Genomic DNA, 24,046 nt, shown 5'->3' with positions numbered 1-24,046 from the left:
GGAGTGTTTCAGGAATAAAATAATGGCATTGCTACGTGATAAGATTCCCTTCTTCTCTAGTGTCTGCATGTCTGCATCCTCTCCTCTTATAGAAATTGCACATAAACTTAGACTGATATGTTGTGTCTGGTCACTTCTGCTACACTACCTCTATTAATTTGCTCGTTTGATATTATTCCCCTCTGCCCTGACACCATTCTATCAGTGCTACATGGCGCTCATTCACTCTGACACTATCGGTCCCTGCTGATTTAGAGTCATGTAATAACTGGGCCACATATATGTCATCTACAGTCTAACATGACCTAGTGCAGCATCAGTTACATGGTCTCCGCCACGTGTTTCACTTTCTCCATATACCTCTGACTCTATCAGACGGTTCAACGGGCCTACTATCTATTTACTCCCCCTGCCCCCATTCCCCACAAAACTCCCTCACCTTTGCCCTCCCTGTTGTCTCTCCTGTCAAATTTACACCTCTGTAAATTATGCACACCAGTCTGGAACAGGTGTAAGACACGCTTCTGTAGTCCATACCTGACACTGGGACATTAGGCCAAGGTCTGGCTGTGTTTTTAGTCTTTTGTTTGGCTCTTGGCCCTGTTTCTATGGTTTCAAAACAGAGAGTATGGAAGACGCATATATGTCATCAAAGTCGACCAAAATAATTTTGATTATTGACCTGAATGAATTTTTTTTTTTTTTTTTGACATTTGATAGACATTTTATAATTCAGTCACTATATTTCTAGCCCTATCAATGATACAATGATCTGGCACCTCAATTGTTCTGTCAAATGTTAAAATTATATATTATAGATTAGATGCACAAACAACAAATAACAAAACATAAAGGGGAAACATGGGCACAGTTTTTGCACGGTGGCCAAACTCCTGTGCTGCGGTTGTAATATTTTAAACATTAGCCTGGCTCATGACCTCTGTCAGCACCAGTCTACAATTTATGTTTCTCCTCTGCATGTTACGTAGATTAGAAAACTAAACTTGGCATGAACATGATATCTGACAATAAAATGAAAGGCTTGCTCATTTCACACTGGCCTGCTGCATCCATAAAGCTATTTATGCACAGACTTGTTTTTTTTTTCTGGATGGTTCAGCTGCACACTTCAGGTCCTGTCACCGTCGCTGAGGCTGGTCAGGTGGCAGTCGGTGTGGGCTGCATTTTGACTCAAGACAACAGCCTCATCTTCTGTCCAAACGATGCATCACACCCCAGCAAATGTTTGTTTGATGTGTTTGTTTGATGTGTTTGTTGACGTGTCACACTGCAATGTTTACTTATTTTGAAGCTACATATAGCCTTCTTGTTTATTTTAGTCATATTAAGCGTATTGCTTATATTTTTGAATTATTGTAGTTGTAAGGAAATAATAGGAGGCTGTATGTGAGCTACAAAATGATGGACTAGCTCCATCTGCTGGAGTCCTGTTGTAAACAACAGGCTAGTCACAAAGATACACTATATTACCAAAAGTATTCGCTCACCTGCCTTTACTCATACTATGAACTGAAGTGCCATCCCATTCCTAACCCACAGAGTTCAATATGATGTCGGTCCACCTTTTGCAGCTATTACAGCTTCAACTCTTCTGGGAAGACTGTCCACAAGGTTGAGGAGAGTGTTTATAGGAATTTTTGACCATTCTTCCAAAAGCGCATTGGTGAGGTCACACACTGATGTTGGTCGAGAAGGCCTGGCTCTCAGTCTCCGCTCTAATTCATCCCAAAGGTGTTCTATCGGGTTCAGGTCAGGACTCTGTGCAGGCCAGTCAAGTTCATCCACACCAGACTCTGTCATCCATGTCTTTATGGACCTTGCTTTGTGCACTGGTGCACAGTCATGTTGGAAGAGGAAGGGGCCCGCTCCAAACTGTTCCCACAAGGTTGGGAGCATGGAATTGTCCAAAATGTTTTGGTATCCTGAAGCATTCAAAGTTCCTTTCACTGGAACTAAGGGGCCAAGCCCAGCTCCTGAAAAACAACCCCACACCATAATTCCTCCTCCACCAAATTTCACAGTCGGCACAATGCAGTCTGAAATGTACCGTTCTCCTGGCAACCTCCAAACCCAGACTCGTCCATCAGATTGCCAGATGGAAAAGCGTGATTCATCACTCCAGAGAACGCGTCTCCACTGCTCTAGAGGCCAGTGGCGGCGTGCTTTACACCATTGCATCCGACGCTTTGCATTGCACTTGGTGATGTGTGGCTTGGCTGCAGCTGCTCGGCCATGGAAACCCATTCCATGAAGCTCTCTGCGTACTGTACTTGGGCTAATCTGAAGGTCACATGAAGTTTGTAGCTCTGTAGCAATTGACTGTGCAGAAAGTCGGCGACCTCTTTGCACTATGCGCTTCAGCATCCGCTGACCCCTCTCCGTCACTTTACGTGGCCTACCACTTCGTGGCTGAGTTGCTGTTGTTCCCAAACGCTTCCATTTTGTTATAATAGAGCTGACAGTTGACTGTGGAATATTTAGGAGCGAGGAAATTTCACGACTGGATTTGTTGCACAGGTGGCATCCTATGACAGTTCCACGCTGGAATTCACTGAGCTCCTGAGAGCGGCCCATTCTTTCACAAATGTCTTGTTTCACAGTCTGCATGCCTGAGTGCTTGATTTTATACACCTGTGGCCAGGCCAAGTGATTAGGACACCTGATTCTGATCATTTGAATGGGTGAGCGAATACTTTTGGTAATATAGTGTAGATGTACTTTCAAAAGGCCTCTTACAGTTTTTTTCATTCGCTTTTTCCAGTTTAATGAAACTGGGATCCACTTTGTCATCATCTTCACCTCCAAACCACAGCAGAAGTTTTCTTTTGCAAATGTGTTCATACCTTTTCATTGGATTCACACATTTTTCAGGCTCTTTTGCACAACACTTCTCACATGTGTCATTTACATGGCCCTGACTCCATTGACCTCACTATGGTTGTCAAAAGCAAAACATCTGCTCACAGCTGATAGAAATGACCTGCATCACTGTGAAATCAATAGTGCACCTGCATCACTACCCGTTCCACAAATCACCATTCACCAATCAATCAGTATGCACCTACAAAAAAGGGGCCTATAAATTGTATTCTGTATTTTTTTTCTCAACTCCTTTGAGTTTTTCTGTGTAATACTGTATGTGACTTACCGTATTTCAGTTTTTCCCATCAATACAGTATAATTTCACTTCAAAGTCTTTCTGAGTTTGGATGCAGTTCTTTACGGTAAGTTCACATTTGAATGTGTAGCTCACAGGAGAACCTGGTTCAAACTGACAGCTGTATTTTGTATTCTGCTGTCAGCTGTGTTACAGTACAGTAAAGCTGATTGAAGGAATCTACTCATTTGGGCAGAAGTTGAGTTGTTTGAGGGAAATATTGGATTTTGCTACTTGCTTTACAATATGTAACTATGTAAATTGTCAAAAATATGACTGCAATACACACAGGAAAAAAGCAAAGTGGAACCTGCTCAGACTAAAAAAGGTGTGTTGCATTTTGGTGTTGAGTATGAAGTGAGTGAGTGGCTGGATTATGTCGCTTGACTGCGAGTTGTATTGGGCGGTGACAAAATGTGCTTTTGCTGCATGTTTGAAATGTTTTGTCATGGTAAGAGCCTTTTGCAAACAAATTGTGTTATTTTGGGAAGTGCACCTCTCATTAGGCCTATGGATTAACTGTTTTGATACCAGCATTTCTGAGTTGACAAAGGAGGTAAAGCGATTGAAAAAAACTGTAAAACAAGATTGCCTGCCTGGTGTGCCTGCTGAATATTTTAGTCAGCAACATAACCAATTAGATTTTATTTACTTTGTAGTATAATGTAATATCTTTTCTTTCTTTTTTCCCTTCCTTTCTTTTCTTTTGGAATGTTTTACAAATCGCAGATTATAGGTAATGCTGAAATAGCATTGTTGTTGTTTCATGCAGCTCTAAAAAACAAATTTCTGTTTCATGTTATGGTCATATAAAACATCATCATCATGTTTTACACATTTTTAAAACTGCTACTTGTAATCCATCTCTCCAGATGACTGGTGATGACTCATTTAAATACAAGATGACAATGGATTGGAGGATTTTATTTATGTGTGTATTTTTAGTTCAAAGTCATCTAGGCTTTTTGTGCCCATTTAGATTATTTCTGTGTAGTTTCCAGTCTCTTAAATAGTATATTGAATGATACTATGAGTGTCTGTTTGTGTGTGTGCATCAGAAATAGCATGTAGCAACCACAACATTTGTTTTCCTGCGTCAACATGTGTCCACAGACAAACAAACTACATCTCCCATGATCCTTGAGGTTTCTCTTCCTGTTTCCCGTGTGAGAGCACCCCACAGGAGCTTCAGCGAGTAACAGGAGACGATAAGTAGCCATGCAGCTGTCAGTCAGCCGGGCTGGTTGTGTCTGAATTGCAAGCAGTACGCTAAAAGGGAGGAGTCGTAAATATCTGGAGGCAGACTGATTTGTCCCCTGTGAGAATGAGGCATTCTGGACATGTGAGGTCACGACCCCGGTCAAACCAAATGACTCGGACAAGTGAGATACTAATTATAAGATGGCATGATTGCCATCTGTACATTGAGCAATGGCTTCAGCTTTTCATTGTGTGCAGTATGTTTCCAGTTTTAAATGGTATGGACTGTGTATAAACTCACCAGACCCAAAATCTGATGTATTTTCATGACTTGTATCATGATTTTTCCAATAAAATGACCATAAAACTGAACAGTTTTCACAAATACAACTACAAACTGTGGATCTCCCAGACACAGCACTGCGTATTTTTCACCACTCCACTCATATATTTAAATATCATACCACCAGCCTGCCATGCAGTTAGGGTTTGGTCCTGTGAAAGTAATTTTAGACCTGACTTTCCTCTTATCTTCCTCGCTGTTATCACAGTGCTAAAAATACCTTTGATATCTTCTTCTTGTACAGCAATAATGCCAGCTCTCCTGAGGCATCTGTAGTGGTCTGCCTCCGACAATCTGCTCTCTCTTCTCCTTTAAGTGCTTTCCTGCCTCTATTGGTTATGGTATTATTCATGACAAGAAATGCTCTTGTACACCTCGCCTTAAAGAACTGTAAACTTGTGTTTCTTTCTTTCTGTTTTTTTTTTTCTTTTTTTTTACACAGCTGTATCAGCTCAGCACCTTCATTATAATGTATTGCATTCAAATTGAGTGAATTAGGCCACTAAGTCCTTTAACTTCCATCCTGAGTATCTGAAGATGAAATCCACAAAATGCTGACTCAGTCCAGCAGAATAACCTGAGTCAGGGCCTGCCAACAGAGAAAACTCTTTTTACTTAATTGTGGAAACCGTTCATGTCACGACTGACTGTGTAAGCCAAAAGGAGGCTCCTCTCTGATAAATTAAATACTGCATCAGACAAAAATCTTACTTTTGGCTGAAATAACCTTTATAAGTAAAATAAAAATACATGCTGCATGGGCAAGCTCTTTTCAAACTAGCATGATTGCACTTTAAATTCTAGTGGAGATCCCAAGATACCAAATATGCTTTCCTGAATTACACAGAAATGTGTGTAAAATGATGTACAAGATATCTGGATAATGCCTTTTTGATGTAATAGTGCAGCCACAAAACAATGGCGTCTTTGTTTTGAATATTTCACTCAATATACGCACGATGTAGCTTCAGTGAAGCATTGCAACCAGCAGATACTGAATGCAATATCATCGTACAAAATACAAAAAGATGTTTTCCCAAACTTTGAAGGCCCTGACGTTCAACTGATGACTTATAGCTTATAGATATTTAAAGCTAGTTAGTGCTTACATAGAGTTTAATGATATGCTAATTTGAGAGTGACACAAAATCTTCTGTATCAGGGCTAAGCTTATGTACGCTGAATGGTTGGGCCTTTATCAGCGATGACCATCCAAGACTGGCAATTAAATCTCTAAAGTAGCATAAGTCTAGATCCAGATAGCTTGGGAATGATATTAAAATGTTGCAAAGGGCAGCGAGGAAGAATGGGAGAGGAGAACAGCTGTTTTTTTGTAAATGACCAAGTTACAATCCCACACTCAGCAAAAGACAGAGAGGCTGTGAAGGGCAGGGTGAGAGGGAGGGACGGAGGCGCTGAAGAAGGGAGGAAGGCGAAAGACGGGGCACACAGAGAGTGCACTGTTAGAGAGAAGAAGGACGGGCTGCATGTTAACGGCCAGCGTAGGTAGATCACCGGACAAACACTGATGATAGAAGTCAGGGCAGAGGGAGGGAGCGACGGGGCGAGAAACAGAAAGGGAGATTCACACGTACAAGGAGAGAAGTGGAGGAGCGCAGAGTGTTGTGATTACATGGGCAACAGGAGACCATGGTAGCCAGGAAGAGGGCAGCCAAGCCTGAGGAGATGCTGTGAGGAACCGTGCCAACTGATGGAGCCTGAAGCAGCCAGCAGGCGGGCGCAATTAGTCAGGTACAGCAATATGGCATGGTTTAGCATTTATTCACACATAATGCTAAACAGTTTTGTGGATTTAAAAAAAAAAATGTTTATCACTGCTATTGTAGAGAGATATCTTTTATGAACCTTCAATTAATGACTGATAAATTAAAGTTACATTACATTTAACAATTGTAATTCATCAGAGACTATTGTTAGATTATGAGACTGTTGTCACCCAGATTTACCAGGAGTGTGAAACTGTGCATGATCCATTGTCTGTGGTTGAAATACAAACTGGCTGACCTAATCTCACCTTTGCCAGGCTTTGATATCCCAGCTGCATTCACCCATCAACTTTTAAAACCCAGGATCACAGTCTAGCTGTAGCAGTAGGAAATATACTGTGTGCAGCTATATTGTTTATTCATTTGGAAAATCTATGGGAACTAGGAAAGAGGGTGGCTTGCGTCACTGCTTAACTCATCAAGGTCAAATGCACGGTGATGATTTTGTTGACTTTTGAAAGACATGGCAACGTAGCAGACATGCAAATGTTTTTGTTGATGGAGAGGAGAGATATTTGCACGGCTCACATATTCAACATGCTGCGTGTCCGACTTCACATGATGTTCCGGAGTCCTCGGGCGCCACAAAGCGCACTCTGTGTGGTACACAAACCCACCATTTGTCCTCCCCTCTTTCGCTCTTTAGCATTTTAAGTCTTCTCCTGCCCGAGCAAGTGACCCCCACCGACTGAGAAGGAGATTTTCCAAATATTTCACGACACCCACATAACCCCTATCGGCTGTGAGGTTGTTAGTGTGTGCTCTCATCTCTGACAAAGGCTTGTTTGTTGTCTCTCTTTTACTCTGTGTCTCACTACGAGGGGATTGTGGTTGATACTGGCATAGATTGCTAATGTTAACCATGTCAAATGGCAGGGTCACCCACGAGTGTTTGTGGTGTGGCTCAGTTTGCAATTTTCTGAGCGTTTCTCATGAATCCCCTTCTTCATCCTTATTCTTCATCTGCATCTTCATCTTCATCTTTGCTGTTGTTTTGTTGCTTGTGGTATGATTGTCTACAATAACCGTAAAATGCTGGTGCAGATCAGGCACTTGACTATCGACCTCACTGTAAGTGACTTTCACAATCAGTTTTAGAGTCAAAATAACAATGTGTTTTATTAACCAACACATAACAATTTGACTTGGCTGTTCACTCCCACAGGTCAAATTAAAGGCAGAGTGATATTTAGACTCAGCTGACAAAAGCAGTAAATGTAGACTGAGCATGAAATTTGATGATTGAGTCTGATTCTCACTTCAATCGACCCTCAAATTCTGCCTTGTACATCTTGAATCACATGGCAACTCAAATTTACAAACAGCATTATATAAAAATGTAAAAGTACATTTTAATGCTGCAGTCTTGACCACTACAGCATGTGTATACATTTTTGGTTTTGATATTTACTTTAATTTGTAATTGTCACATTTCCTGATAACTGGAGTGCTTGGATCACCCTCTGCGCACCCAACACATTTTTGATCTTCATTTGATCATATAGAGCAACCAGTCATCTTTTTTTTGTTTGTTTGCCAATAAAATTCTTATGATAGACTTTCACATTTTGTTAAGAATTTATCCAGGGTGCCTAGTGCTCTTTCCTCTGGGTCCAACATTGCAAGGAAAAAAATTAGGGCATAAAACTACATAAAACTATGCAGCTTCAACAAAGTTGAACGCATTAAAACTGTCTGTAGGATAGTAGGTGCAGGTGCTGGATACCAGTGCCTCCATGCAATGAACAGATGATCCAGTGTTACCACTGATTTACCTCAGTAAAGAAGAAGAGAAAACATGACTCTGCAGAAAAGCAGAAACCTCTGACACAGTGAATTCCACCCCTCCCTTCCCATTTGTCTTCTGCATGCCACTTTACTTCCCCCTGCACCGCACTCTTTTATTTTAGCATTTCTGCATTCAGCAGTCCGGTCTGCAGTCCACAGTTTGGGACCCGTTCCCAAGCATGTCTCTCATACCAGCCCTTGCCTGCTGCCAGATTGGTTTTCACACACTCCCAGGCCCTTCCCTGCTACCACGGCGACGCAGCTGTCACCTGTCAGTTTCGTCGTGGGGATGCGCGCCGGCCTGTTATGGCTCAGAATAGAATTGTGGGAGAGTTGTGCCGGTGGTGGGAGTGCACAACACCAAGTCTCTCAGAGAATGAACAGTTGAGTGGGGAAAAACCTCGGCCATATGGGAACGTGTCAGTGACACCTCAGTCGAACACATTCTGGGACGATAGTGTGACGTTGATGGAAATAACTGGACCGAATCTACCCTGGTTTGTAATGTTTTATTTTTAGATGTCGCAGAGACTCAGATATAGATTGTACTGGGACGGCCTGATGTCTTAGCTTAGACTTTTAAGAGTCTTTGTTAAGCTCTGGTAGTGCTTAATGTGTAATGACACTGCAAATGTTTTTTTCAGAGGCTGGTCAAACTGAAAAAGTGCAGACATAGCAGACATCTTTTTATTTTATTTCAATTTACTGATGAGAGTTTTTATTCATTTATTGCCTCTTAAGCTTTAAAAATAGTTCTTTTTTATTTCATTTGGATTTGAAGAATTTATATTATGTGTATATCTGTTTGTTTGTTTGTTTGTTTGTTTTTAATTAATTTTGATAATGCTAAGCACAACCTTGGTATAGAGACCATTTTGTAAGACTTAAGTTTGAGTGCCGCCTTAGTTGGAAAAGGCTGGACTGGTATTGATCTGAGGGCAACAAAGTAAATTAACAAAGTGATTTTACAGTTGTGAATAAGAATCAGCTCTCTGATTGGTCCTGATGTGAACCCCCGTTGTTACAAATGAAATCTTTAAAATGTATTCTAGTTCAGCTATAAATTTCTAGCTGATGTTTCCTATCTGTTTGCCCACTACACATGCTATCCTCATCTCATCGCCCCATCTGTTCTGCCTTATGTTCACATGAGCATTTTGTGGTCCTCAATAGTGACCTTTAATGTCAATATTTCTCTCTTCCCATTGCAGAATGGAGGACCAGGACAGAGTAAGCCAAGCATCCAGTGTGGCAACAGTTTCCTACTTCCCTGTGAAAAAAGTTTGTTTTCAGTTTGCATGGTTGTCTTGTCATTATGCATTATGCCCCCCCTAAAAAACAAAAAAAAAAACCTTTACAAGTCTCATGTTATTCTTGTTATTCAGTCTGGCTCATTTATTCTCATATTGAGCCGTAATATATTTATATTTTTTAATTCCGTATATAAATCTGCCAGTGGGATGTGGTGATACTAATTCCAGAATTTGCTTTATTCTGCTTTGTTTCAACATATGTACACTTCTTCACAGAAAAAAAAAAAATCCTCAAACAAGTGAAACTGCGTCAGAAACAAGTACGATTATCTCCACTCCACTGGCAGTTTTTTTCACTTGTTTTAAGAGAAACAAAATTTTCAATTTTCTGTATGAGACTAAATATGAGACTAAATGTGTGTTAAGGTGAATAATTTTTGCATTTTGAGCGTAAACATGTATGGTTTTGCATTTTGTGAGGCTGATCATGTGCACAGATGTGATGCTGCCTTGCTACAGATTGTGATGTAACTTGTTTTTGTGAGGAAGGTCAAGCAGGACAAGGTGACGTCCCATTCACATATTATCTCCTCTTCCACCACCAGGGCAGTGATGACAAGGTGCAAACATTTGGAAAAAGATGTCGGGCTGCCAAGAGAGACCCCAACTGTCCTGTGGTCATCAGAGGATGGCTTAATAAAAAGGTAAGGCGTAATTATTTTGTGTTTTGTTGGCTCCTTGAATGTAAAAGTGTATAAAATTGATCTCTCAATTGTTTAATTACATTCTTGGTGAATGATACTAATATAATTTGGTGAAAAACATCGTTTGGCCCTTCGTGAAGATAGTGTAGACTGTATCATCAGAGTTCAGCATTGATCAGTGCTCATTTATTTTTCCTTTGCAGGATAGTTCTGGTTTGAAGCTCTGGAAGAGAAGATGGTTCGTCCTCTCAAACTACTGTTTGTTTTATTATAAAGGTATAAGCACAAGTCCGGAGGACACATATTAAGGGAACACAGTGACATTGATTCTTCTCATTCCTTCATTCTTCTGCTCTATATGCTTGTTTAATTCACTTCTTTTCTCTCCTGTATTAGATAGCAGAGAAGAATCTGTGCTGGGCAGCATTCCACTACCAAGCTACAACATCCTCTTCTGCACGCCACGAGAATGCAAGAACAGAAAGTACACATTCAAGGTACATACTTTTATTTCTTCTTTTAGTCAATGAAATGTTCCATCATGTAGGAATTCAATTTCTAATCTATTTGAACAAATCTATCTATGATCATATGTGTGTGCGTGTGTGTGTGTGTGTGTGTGTGTGTGTGTGTGTGTGTGTGTGTGTGTGTGTGTGTGTTTAATGAAGACCTTGCTAAAATGTGATTTTATCTGAGTGGTTCAATTTAATGTTATTGTGTCCAGTTAACACATCACAGCAGCACCTGGTTTTGATTGGCTTCTGTATTCTATCACAGAATATATATTAATATATATTCTGATTTACCAGGATACCAGAGAAGATGTGCTAAATTTTGTTTGCAGTTCAACAAATAGCATGTGTGCTAAATTCTCCAGCTGCATGTGATCTGCTAAGAATAATTGTGTGGATGAGGACAGGTGCAGGCAACTTTATATGTTCATTTGGAGAACCTCCAGTCAGGAAGGACCTCAACTGAAAATGTAATAAAAACAAAGTTCAACTTAAATGCCTTTTTAAAAGTCATTTTTTAAATGAATTATAACTTCAGTAACTTATTCATAGCTTTAAGATACAATAATGACATTAAATTTTTAATTACACATTTAATGAACATTTTAATATGTTTTTAGTGGCAATGGTATTAAATGTATCATGTAAAAGTTAATTATTTTATTTTTATTTAATTAATCCTTTTGTAAAATGTTTTAACATGAATACATTAACCAGTAATAATTAATTACTGAACTGGTCTATATTAATTAGGCCAGCACACCAGCCTCCATACTGTTGACTCCTGTGGCTGACTGGGTGCAAGTTTTTCCTGATTTCTTCCAAAAGCTCTAAAATTGAATTGCTTGACAGTTGATTATGTTTGTATTATTTTGGCCTCCGGTGTTTCAAAATCATTTACATGGCTGCAAAACACTCATATTCAGCATATTCTGTGATATCTTTTCCGCAGTTGATATCTCCCTCTCACTATCACTGCTGCTGTCTCTGACTGGAGGTCTGATTAATACTTGCTTGCTTCAATCATATTTCCTGCAATTCCTTTCAGTCTTGGTAAACTGCAGTGGACACTGAAATTAATCTTTTACTTTCCTCCCAGTATTTTGCACATTCTCTTAGAAACACCAAAACATTACATATTCATTGAGGCAAACCCACAGCAAGGGAAGGAAGGGTTTGTTTGCTGTGTGACACAATCCTTTGTGCAGCCTTTTAGCAGATCAGCTTCACTACTTTTACTGGTTGTAACAGTTTTGTATGTGTTTTATACTTGCTACCCTTTAGTTGATCAATCTAATATTCACACTATTATACAAGAAGCAAATGACAGTAACTGCCCAGAACCCTGTTTTGAATAAAGCACCAATATCATTGTGAAAACTTGATAAAACAGTCTAACCTTAGGGTGCACATTATTTATTAATGCTATGATTATTATTTGTTGTGGCCAATGTCCAGTAGCAGCAGCAGGTATAGTGGTATAAATACCATTACTAATATAAATATTCCTGTTCAAGCATTACTGATATTTTTGCTTGTTTTTGCCCTTTTTCTACTCAATTTGAAGAATACGAGTCAAAGTCAGCTTTACTGTCATTGCACAGTATACAACAAAATGAGGTATCTGGCTCTCATCACATGATCAAATAAAACAATGAAAAATAAAACACAAACAATAATTATATTCATCCTATGTAAGTGATTCAGTTAAACTTTCAACTCAAGAGCATTGATTTGCAAAACTTATTCGGACCACACCATGTTCTGATCCTAAGCCACAGAGCATTTGGAAAGAAAATCTGAAAATTGAAGGACTTAATGCAGATAATCATTAAATCTCAATCAAAATTAGGTGGTGCACCAGGGAATGCGCTCGTATTTCTTCAGTGCAGACACCCAGGAGGACATGTTGGGCTGGGTCCGAGCCCTCAGTCAGTCTGCTGCTATGGAGTCAGACGGCTCCATCAACAGGTACAGCTCTCATGTCATGCCACATGCTGAATCTAAAAATGATTGCACTTTGTCAAATGTTACACAAATCTTCTCATTTCATCTCTGCTGCTTTCAGACGTTGCTCAAGTTACCAAGATTTCACGCAGATCGGTGGCAGCACTGAGTCGGTGGAGTTCCCAAGATCCCCCTCTGATGGAGATGGTCTCTCCCAAAAAAGCAGGCACGTCATTAGGACTCTAAGTGAACCGAGTCAGCTCAGCGGTAGGAGAATGGCAACAGAGAGGGGGAGGCGGCGTCAGAGGTAAATAGGTTGTCTAGACATCTGTGTGTGTGACCCACACATGTTTAGAAGCCAGTAGGTTAGTTAAAGGGGAAATTGTTTGACAAAGGTCGCAACCTTGGCATTCTGTTCTATTTTTTCTGGTGTTTACGCAGCCCTTCACCAAAAACGCCCAGTCCTCCTGATTTCAGCAGAAGAAGAACTTGTGGCCCAAACCAGGAAGACGATTCTACTCCCTACAGCTCCGGCCTAAACACACCGCCCACACAAATAGAGTTTATGGGAACAGGTTCTTTTACCCCGAGAGGTCAGCTGGGATCACGACCTCACACACCAGTGGGCCGGGTCGACATTCGACCCCAGGAGGACCCATCCATGATGCCACAGACTCTGTGCTATGCCCCGGCCTCACCTAAGCTGGAGTTCAAATCCACTCCCAACACTCCTGTCACAGAGAGGTGGCAAAACCTCAGCAAGGTCAGCACCACTTTGGATTACAGTGTAGAAAAGAAGAGCAAACTAGTATTCTGCATCCTTCTTAGGGAATCATTTAACACAACACTTGGCTGACCAATCAGTCAAAGGAGAGGCCTACATTTAAAACAGGCTGTTCTGTGGTTGAGCTCAAGAATGAAGAGGTTTCTTGGCTATATCTTATTAATAAATCCTTAATCGAGTTCTCTTAAATTAAGAAAGGGGGTAAAGAGAAATGATCTTTCTGGTCTATTTCTGCCTTTGTGCTGGTGTTAAACACAGACCTGCAGGCTTGGTGTACTTAATTTCTGCAGGATAACATATTGTAGATGGATGGTAAAACTTTAATGGGGCTTATGTAAGACAGCCTTCTATAACGTTAATAAACTGGTGGGATTAGGTAATTTTATAGCATGTTATTATATCAATCCGCATAACAGGCTTATCCCTGTTATGTGGGCATATCAAGTCAGACTAACTAAGTATGTAACTCAGACATTATGCCCTTTCTTTCTGTAGCCGACGCCTACATATGCCTCTGTCCATCATATCCCAAGTGGACGACGACCTTTGGGAAAGGTAAATATACTACTGAAGAACAAATAAACAGCAAAACATCCACAATAAACCTATGCAAAAAAAAAAAAAAACAAAAAAAAACAGGCCACAACTGCTACAAACTATACTAGTTTAAATAGGTTAATTGAAGGAACAGTTCTTTCCCCATTTTCCCCTAATGCAATCTATCTAACTATCTGTATTCAGATAGGTTGTGTGATTTAGTGAGCATCAGCAAACTGTATCTTTCCATTCTGAATTCATATGCCTTGGGGGTGGATATATACAGTGTGTTAGTGTTCTATGGCCCTGGCTCTCTTTGAATAGTTCTCTTTGAATACGGCGGTGGAATATGCCAGGTGTCCCTGTTACTGTTTTTGGGAAAAACTATGGCTGTTTAGTTTTTCACATGCAAATTTTTGATGGTTTGAGTTCCTTCAAACAAAACCCAACCAGTCCCATTGTAATGAGGTGAAGTTGAAGACACTACCGGATATATTTTGGGTGAAATGTTTAAGTCATTGTTTGGTGGGATTTTCCTTAACACATATTGCACTGTATTATATTTTATATAAAGCCACATATCCTGTGCTTTCCACACTTGATATGCTGTACTACTTAACCCCTGTCTCTCCCTGCAGAGCTTCTCCTCGGGGGGCCATGCAGACTTACTGCCCCCTTTGCCCCCCTCATCGAGGGCTGCACACGTGCCTCACCCCCCACACCACCACCACCACCACCATCACCACCATCACCGCAGCCATTTGTCTGTATGTGTGCTACCGCCTGCTATGGTACAGCCCGCCTTGCTGTGCTTTATGTTCTCGAAAACTGTCGGCTGTGTCTTACCGTTTGTACAGAAATATCTGGTGTTATGTCTACTCAAATATGACTTTTGTGGTGTGGTGTGTACAAAAAAAATATGTATTGTGGTGCAGTCTTTTAATACTTTTAACCTGATGATGTGGACACTTAAAATAACACACTAATCTTTAATATAGATAAAATTCTTGTCATAAAGACTTTGTGATGTTGTCCTGTAACGCTGATGTGTCCGTAATGTGTATGTCGTTTTATGTCCGTTTTGTATTTTTGTATTATATTATTGTCATGAATGTTTACTGTTTTTCAATTTGTACTTGTGACTAATAAATTATATGTTATTGTTATTACTGTCACTGTGTATGTGTTTGTATTGTTATGTCCAAAATTATTACATCTTTGTATTTGTGTGTTTTGCTGAATATAATTGTAAACATGTAATGATACTGGTTACATGGAGCAGCTGTGTGTCAAAATACAGCTCATATTTATGAGAGGAAATTCTGAATAATTTACACTGCCAAACTCATGATCAAGCTCACAATAACTGCATGCATAAACTTAATTATATAGCATGAGTGTTTCAATATGTTGTTTTAAGAGCAATATCTCAATGCACTGTGCTCAAAATACTCTACATTAGCTATGGGGAGCTCTTAGGCCATTGAAATAAATGCAGATCCCATTGTCAGTCACATATTGATAAGGTTTTGAGATTACAAAGAACAGATTCAGAATTGCCGTCAGTATAATAAAATGATGATCTTGGTGCTTTTCAGCCTCCAAAAGCTGACATGAGAGAAACTCCGCCGATCAGACCTCTTGAGAGCGATGCAGATGTGAGTTTTCACACTTTGTCTCCATGATCCTACACATTCACCCAAGAGCAGTGTCATTATTTATATCATTATACTTTTATTGGACGCCTCCTGCTAAACAGACTTCAATTTGATTTTCCCCCTGCAGGCGGTGCTGACTAGGCTGTGTGGGTGTGACAAGCTCCTGCAGTCTCTCTCTATAGAGCTGGCCCAGCTACAAGTGGATAAGGTCAGTATCTGCTTCAGCTATGAGACCACTCACATAATTTAATGACAAGTGAATTTATTTAATGAAAGTTAATGCAGAATATTTGATCCCTTGCACCTGGATGGTGGCTACTGTTAATTCCCTGCCAATGCACAATAGAGTGTTATTCCTCTCTTCTGACTCTGTATTCTGGCCAATTTATTAACTGGCCACAAAGCACTTTGACCTGTCACTAATTTGAATCTCCGTCCCTCTCCCAGGACAGCGTCCAGTGTGCATTAGAGGTGACGAGAATGCAGCTGGAGGAGTGGAAGAGTCAGGGACCCCGGGCACAGGAAGGAGCGCTGACCCAGAAGGCTTTGCTCCAGGAAGAGCTGGTCACTATCCGCGCCAGAATGTGTGATGTGTCACTGGTGTGTAAGACTGGGGCAGTCAACCCAAATGACTTTGTCAAGAGCACATTTAAAGTCACAATGAAACTGAAACAGCATTTGGGACAGGACATAACCAGACATGGATTCATTTCAATCTGTAAATTAATAGATTAGTAATGGGGAGAAAGGCAGTTTTATTTAATATAGGGGAAGGTATTTAAATGGTTGATACTGGTACACAATGAGGTACTCACTGGAGAAAAAAAAAAAAAAAAAAGCTTTTTTTTTTCATTTTCATGACACTGCGCTTCAATGACACTGTATGACAAGGGCTGCAAAAGTACAAAGAACATATTTCATTATTTCATGACATAAATTCCTGACTTATTTTTCATGTTGCTATTTTCAATATTTTCTTTTGTATTGACAGTGTAATTGTCTTTTTATTATGTAAGTAAGTGTCTTTCTTGCTTTCGATTCAGGAAATGGAGAGGGTGTGGAGTCAGTATGAGAGGATGGAGAGCGAACTGTCCGTTATTCGCTCACATCTTCAACACATCTGCAACTTTGGATTGCCACAGGTATTTGTAAACTGCAAATTGAATATTTTCCCCTAATATACTGTTATATGCCTGGTTTTGTATATATGTCTGTTTGCCAAGCCCTTGTAGTTGCGTAGCTTAATATATAGATATAAGATTTTTATATGTTTTTTTGTAATAATTATTTTTTTGTCTGAGGTGCTTTTGAATGCTTCCCTGTCTTTCTTCCTTGTCAGGAACAATCTCAGGCCCAGAGAGAGCTGTGGATGATGGAGGACATCCTGGCTGGCCTGAAGGCCAACAGGGATCACTTCCGCTTCCTGCTGGGATTACAGAGACACCACCGTAAGGCTCAGCTGTCAATCCAATAGTTGGAGTCTGAACAGTGACTTATACTTGTCCTGAATGTGTTATGGACACAGGAGTCAATATATGAATATGTGTATGGCTTCACACATGTATGAATAGATGGATGCATGAGATCCAAGATGAACAGATGCAGTTAAGTAAATTAATTAAAGTTGCATTTGCCAATAATAATAAACCTGCAATACAGAAGAGCATCCCATCTCGCTAACTGATACTGTATATTCACCATATTTCACCAAATTAATTTCAAGTGTGAGGTACCGTTTTCGCCACTTCCATCCCTACCTGCCACTAAAAAGAAGGTTTGGTCTGCGGAGGGCACAGTTTACTGACACCACATCATACGATTTCTGTCTTTTGAAGTCTTAAATTAACTCAAAATTAATTAAGGGCTGCCAATGTGCACATAAAATGTGACAAATCAATGATAATAATAGATAAATACAGTTGTGATCTGTTCTGTCCCTCCAAGTCGGCCCCTCAGTGTTTCAGCCGGCAGCCCCTCATCCTGGTTCTCCTGGTTCTCCTACAGAGAGGCTACCGAGTGGACTGCCAATGGTAGGTCCATCCTAAATGTCTGCTGCTGTTTTTGCTTCCTGCCTCTGAACTAACGCTGCATTTTGTTGCTCCACGCTAAAAGTGTAGCTTAGGGAAAGTCCAGGTTTGCTTGACCCTGGCACTAGGCTCTTTGAGACACATGTGATGTGGCACAATATTTAGTTCCAATGTACAGATCTGCTATGCACCCATGACTATGACTTATTTAATGATCATTTTATTTGGATATGATCTCTTCAACTGCCTTTATTAACTTTTCTTTGAAGCATCAATGTAACATTTCAAACTTGTTTTTCATACTGCTGTATGTTGTATCTACCAGACTGTATTATAAAAACTGAATTAAAGATGTAAAGATTTATATAGTAGAGTTCATATTTACAATAATACAGCTTTTTTCCTATTTTAATAATCAGATTATGATTACAAAAAAAACAACCTCTTTGTGTCAATCTTTGTGATCGATGTGATGTTGGCTAACTAAAAATTTACAGTAACTAGATGAAATAATAATGCTTAATAATAATTCTTAGCCTTGAAAAGGCGGTTCAGTTAGGCTTCTTTGATGAAAACTATGCTGAAATATCTTTAAAATATGCTCTTTTTTTGGTGTGTGTGTGTGTGTGTGTGTGTGTGTATGCGTGTATGTTAGAGTGCTATAAACAGTCTTTAATTTCTTCCTTCCCATGTCATTTCTTGTTTTTATAACCTAACAGCTGTGTTTTCAAGTCTTCTTTTTTATTCTATGTATCCTTGATTTTACTTCTCACTCTATTATTTTAATTTCACATAAAATCCATTCACATAAAATTTGACTTTGCTTGATGCAGCAGGGATCAATGCTACATTTTCCAATCTATTTTGAAACGGTCACCTCAGCGTTGATGCAGGGTGGATGCAGGATGGGGGAACTTCCCTCCTGTAACAACAACATTGTGTCTTTCTCATGTTTCCTTGTGACCAAATAGTGAGTAATGATTATTGCAGGAGGTGGAACAAGAGCCACCAATCCGCCCACCCTTACCTCAGGAACTACAGGAAACCAACCAGAGCAGGGATCGGGGGCATGGCTGGATAGACTCGCCATATGAGGTGGGAATTCCTGATGCACCATCATTAACATAAATAAGTAGTTCAGATTTTAAAATGCTTATACATTTCCCCTGTATGTATTTCAGAGCATCTACAGTGATGCTGTTGATCCTCTACATAGAAGAGGGAACAGCCAGCCTGACCTCCTTAGTGTGCGAACACAGAAAGACACATCTGGTGGGCAAACAGTCAAATAGATCATTAGGAAAGAGCAGTATCAATACAATGGCCAGTAAATGCAGAAGCTTTAATAAGTGCCTCGTGTGAAAGTATGAATCATTTGTTTTGTGTCCCTCATTGGTTTTGTTTTGTCTTACACCCGCGTGTTTCCTGTTTCAACACCATTTCTCTCCTTTTCTGGCACTCTCTACTCCCACCTACCCTCTCTCACTCCCTCTGCTCTTCTCCTCCTCTTTTTCATTTCATCTTCAGAATCTCAGTCCAGTTCAAGATGGATCACACCAGACACAACAAACCAATCAACCAAGGTTTGATTCCTCATAATTTCTCCTGTGCAAATTTTAATGCATGCAGTTTGATCCAACGCAGTCCAAATATAGAAGCAGTCAAGCTGATTTTTCCTCATTGCAATCACAGCCAAATTCCAATTCTTTGATTTTCTCATGTTCCTTGCAATTAGGGCATGTTGCAATGCCGATTCGAGGCAAGAGGGGGAGGCAGAAGCTCACTTCTCAATAGCTCTTCTCTTCTACCACCCAACCCCCTCTTTTCTTTTCTACACATACATACACAAGCAGACACAAAAACTCATGCACACATATAACCTGTACACGTACATACGCATATACAAGAATCGTCATTGTCACAACATTTTTATTTTACTGTGTTTCTGATGTGCAAATCTAGTACTCTGATTATACCTTTTTTACATGCACAGTGCCTAGGTGTAGGGTTTATAAATGTCTTGCATTAGCATTCAAAACAGCCCATATATCTCCCAGAAGGGGAAGATGAGTGAAGAAGAGCAGATTGAGAGGATGAAGCGCAATCAGGAGAGGTTGGCCAATCGGAAGAAACCTCCAATGCCCACCCCAAGTGTCCAAACACAGAGTTCAGAGTCCCGGGAAGAGGTTGGTCAAATCACTTATAGGTATGACTGACTGAATCAGTAAAAACGTGCAGCCAAATATGATAGCGTCTTCCTCAAACATGTAATTTCCCTAGGCCCCCTTTCCTCTGAGGGTGACACGAGTTGTTACAGCTGTACTGCCATCCTCTCTCGTGGCCAGACGGGTTTCTGTTGAGGACCCCCCACCTGAGCTTGACACTCCGCTGCCTGAGCAGATGCCACTTGAGGTGCAGCAAAAGTCAGCTGACCAGAGTAAAAAATTGTTGAACAAGCCACCAAGGAGAATGTTGATGGAGGCACCTGATCAAAACTGGCCCTCGGCAGAGATGGCCCAAGACCAGCCCGCCAAAAGGATAAACGAGGCCCACCAAGATCTAGAGAGACATGAGACAAATTTGTACACAATCAGACAGCAACATCAGACAAAGTCTAGATCCTCCAAGGAGAACCCGTGTCTGGGGGCAAGCAAAGCAGATCCTACAGAGACCTCAAGGACACGAGCTGGAGACCAACCAGGTTTAGGAAACGGACATGTGACATCAGAAGTCATGGTAAGAGGGTGAAATGACAAAGGTGCAAAGTACAGTAGTAACCATGATTATCACGATGGATTCTCTTGTCCAGTATAGTTTAATTTCATCACCCTGCATCTCAGTAATGTTAGAGTACACTGTTTCCTTCAACTGATTGCTTCATTGTTTTTACTGAACACAAAAATGTCTTGAATTTTTAAAATGATCCAAAGAGTAGTTTCAGTGTGCTGCAGTGTGTATTGATGTATGATGTAAAATTAAATGAACAGGCTGAAGAACGACCCACTGCCCTCCTGACCCCTGACCTGGACCCTGACCTCTGTCTGACCCCAGAGCAGCGGGAGGCCAAACTCCGGCGTGTGGAACGAATAAGAGAAAGAGTCATTCGCAGGTGGGACCCTCGGTGTGTGTATGTGGGCTTCAGTGTGTCTGTGTGACTATTTGCTTTCATGTATGCGTGGCTGCATGTGGTGAAGAAACTTAGCAGCTAAAATGGCTTCTTATTGTTATAAGTCACCATGTTTCATTGTGTTGGGCATATTATAGGAAATCATGTGGGCATTCATTCATGTACATTAAATGTAATCTATGAGCAACTCGTAAAAAAAAATCTTTGAAAGATCTGTATTTTGATGTTAGATATTTGATATTATTTCAAGTTATCTTCAATCTTAGTGCTCCCTTCCTCTCCCTCCCATTGCCTCTCTCTCTCAGTGCAGTCAGAGAGAGTGCCATTACTCCCAGTCACCTGCCATTCAAGAGCGAGGGGCAGGAAATCCACCAGGTGCCCCCTAAGGTGGCCAGTGACACCCCAAGAAAACAAAGGGCAACATCAGGTATCAGTTTCCCAACACTGCTTGACTGGGTGTTCACCTTTTGAAGCAAGAGCTAGCCTTGCTAAAATTTTCCAGGAAATCTGACCTTCACTCACCATTACTTGTAGCAGTGTAAATTACAGTAACACAAATAATTGCCATAGCATGACTACCTGTTTACTAACTGATTATGCCCATCCTTCCTTCAGACTCTGCACCTTATGAAGGCTGTGGAAGCAACTGGGATTACATCAGAGGACCTGCAGAACTTCAGCCCTCTAGTGGAACATCTCAGGATGAAGATGAAGTAGATGGACATGTGAGAAAACCTAAAACCCATCTTGGGAACAAAACACAACACAAAGATTACAGTGGGAGAAAAGGAGTTGTCAAACCTAAGATCAAACCTCATGGTTCACCATATCATATCTCATCCATGACCGTCTACCAGGAAGACGGAGCCAAGGGATTTATGAGCTACACGGATGGGCAAGAGGAAACGCTTGAAGAGCCCCCAACTGATGATGCTGAAAGTGACTTTTCATCCACCAACTTGAGAAGCAAGTGGTTCCTCTCCACCAATCAGTGGCAAGGGTTCATACCTTTGCAGGTCCACGGCATAGAGCCCCTGTGTGATGAGGAGATAGAAGACATCAGTAACCAACCTATATGTCTCGATGAAGCCACTGATTCAAATGAAATCTCACCTGCAGTCAGTCAAAGCTTGGAAAAAATGAAAGAGAACCATTCACTCTTCTACAAGATTGCATGTGACATCAGTATCTCAGACAGTGACATAAGGAATGATGGAAACTCAAACGCCCAAACCTCATCCAGGCCAGAAGAGGGAATAGAATTGTTAATCAATGAATCCGTACCATATGAAGTGACATGTAATGCTGGGAGACCATCTGACCAAACGATCCAGGATTCCAGCTCAGAAAGTGTAAATTTATCATCAGGTGTTAATGAAAGCAGTCTCTCAACTAATGACAAACTCCACGATCTGACACCGGAACAACAGAACGCACAAGCAACTCTTTCTGCCAAAACATCGTCAAATACCTCAACCCAGCCAGCAAAAGAGGCATGTATGTACGAAGAGATCCCGGACAAAGAAGAGGACAACTCAAGGCAGGAGAGACAGTTGAAAGAAGTTAAAGAAACTAATCATGGAGCTTCTGATCAGGGCAGCGACTCCGATCAGGCTCCAGATAAAGGTGCGAAGACAGGAGAAGAATGCAGTGGGACAAAAGAATCCGAAGAAAAGAAGATGGACCAAGAGAAATCTGGAAACTTGAGGAAAGCTCATAGTTTAGGTGAGGAGAACAAAGAGGCAGTCCAAGAACGAGGCAACAGCAACTCTGTCACAGCATCCAGTTCTCTTCTTGAGGGTGGAAGGGTGATTCAGAGCGCCGCTTTTGGAAAGGCACGAGTAACTGTATTAAGGACAAGTTTGTAGAGTGAGAACAATGAAAGCTTAAGGAGCTTAAATGAACTTGAGAAGGACAAGAACATAGTTAAGTGGTTTATATGGTAAAGAAATGTTTGTGGAGGAGGACCTGAGATGACTGTATGAATAAAATAATTTGAATTATTGAATGGTAATATGGGATCATATGACTGGAGAGGACTTCCAGTCAGAAATACACAAGAAACATCTGTGGCAAACTTGAACATTTCCATTATTCATGATATTTGGTTTGTCATGAATGACAATAAAGTGGTCTTAAGAGTATTCTATCAAAGAGAAAACATTAAATTTACTATATGTGCCTGGTGCTGTTATTGCAGTTGATATTGTACACCAAATACCAATCTATAATAGCATTCAAATACATGCCCAGTTCTTGAGGTTAACACTTTCATTCCACTTGATATATGATATATGCCTAACGCAAAGCAAATATGCAGATATTACAGTTGTCTGGTTGTTTATGGTTGGCAGCATAACCCTTGTTATTTTCTCTGTAACAAATGTGAACTGTGTTTGTGTTTTGTATCTCAAATGTCCTAATTAATAAACATGCAGTGTGACATAACCATATGCTACATTGTTACTCTGAGTCCTTATGCATATATAAATAAATAATTGAGCAGGGTTCCCATGCACCTATTTCCTCTAGTCTCATGAAAAGGATTATTTTCCCCCCGATTCATTATAGCATCCCCCGACTCCTGTACTGGGGTGCTTGGGTGCTCTGGCCAGACCTGATGCAGGCTTGCATGGAGCCATTGAAAACGCCTTTGTCACTTTAAATCCTTGCTGTGTCTCAGTCGATGACATCATTGTCTGAGAACACATTACATCACCCCTTCCCAGGCTCTCTCTCTTAAAGACAGCACTACCTTATGTTTACTGAGCCACACACACACACATATACACACACAGCACCTCTTATCTGTTTACAAGTGTGATATCAATACCAACATGCATATCAATATCAGTCTTTATGAAAGAAAATGATATGAGTGGGCTTGGTGAATTCATATTAAGTGAATGTCATTAGCATGTAGGGCAGCATCCACAGATTCGGTCGGTTTTGTAAATGCATTATAAGCCACAAGTTGCCAATTAGATGCAATGACATGGATATTATTATTGGACATATATATGTTTTTATGTCATGATTACTGTTGTGTCTTCATAGAACAGAGAGCATATATATCAAATGCATTTCAGCAGCTATATCTTATTTATAAATTATGTTTATTTTTTCATGTTTCTGCTATTAACCTAAAATCATTAGTATATAGTGGAAAGGGAAAGTAATGATCCTAAGTGAAATAATGAA

General features: G+C 40.4%; 1 protein-coding gene across 1 annotated transcript; it reads left to right on the top strand.

Moving 5' to 3' along the window:
- The first annotated feature begins 18,730 nt into the window (after window positions 1–18,730).
- On the top strand, window positions 18,731–21,789 carry LOC115378042 (uncharacterized). The gene is made up of 8 exons (XM_030078158.1): window positions 18,731–18,813; window positions 18,900–18,990; window positions 19,246–19,301; window positions 19,776–19,904; window positions 19,999–20,454; window positions 20,706–20,827; window positions 21,156–21,272; window positions 21,461–21,789. Exons 4-7 carry the CDS (start codon window positions 19,785–19,787, stop codon window positions 21,229–21,231), a joined length of 774 nt encoding a protein of 257 aa, XP_029934018.1. The 5' UTR covers window positions 18,731–18,813; window positions 18,900–18,990; window positions 19,246–19,301; window positions 19,776–19,784; the 3' UTR covers window positions 21,232–21,272; window positions 21,461–21,789.
- Window positions 21,790–24,046: the final 2,257 nt, after the last annotated feature.

Source organism: Myripristis murdjan, chromosome 19 (assembly GCF_902150065.1).
Source record: "Myripristis murdjan chromosome 19, fMyrMur1.1, whole genome shotgun sequence".
Taxonomy (NCBI): domain Eukaryota; kingdom Metazoa; phylum Chordata; class Actinopteri; order Holocentriformes; family Holocentridae; genus Myripristis; species Myripristis murdjan.
The sequence above is the reverse complement of the archived record's forward strand: the minus strand, read 5'-3'. Positions and strand labels throughout refer to the sequence as shown.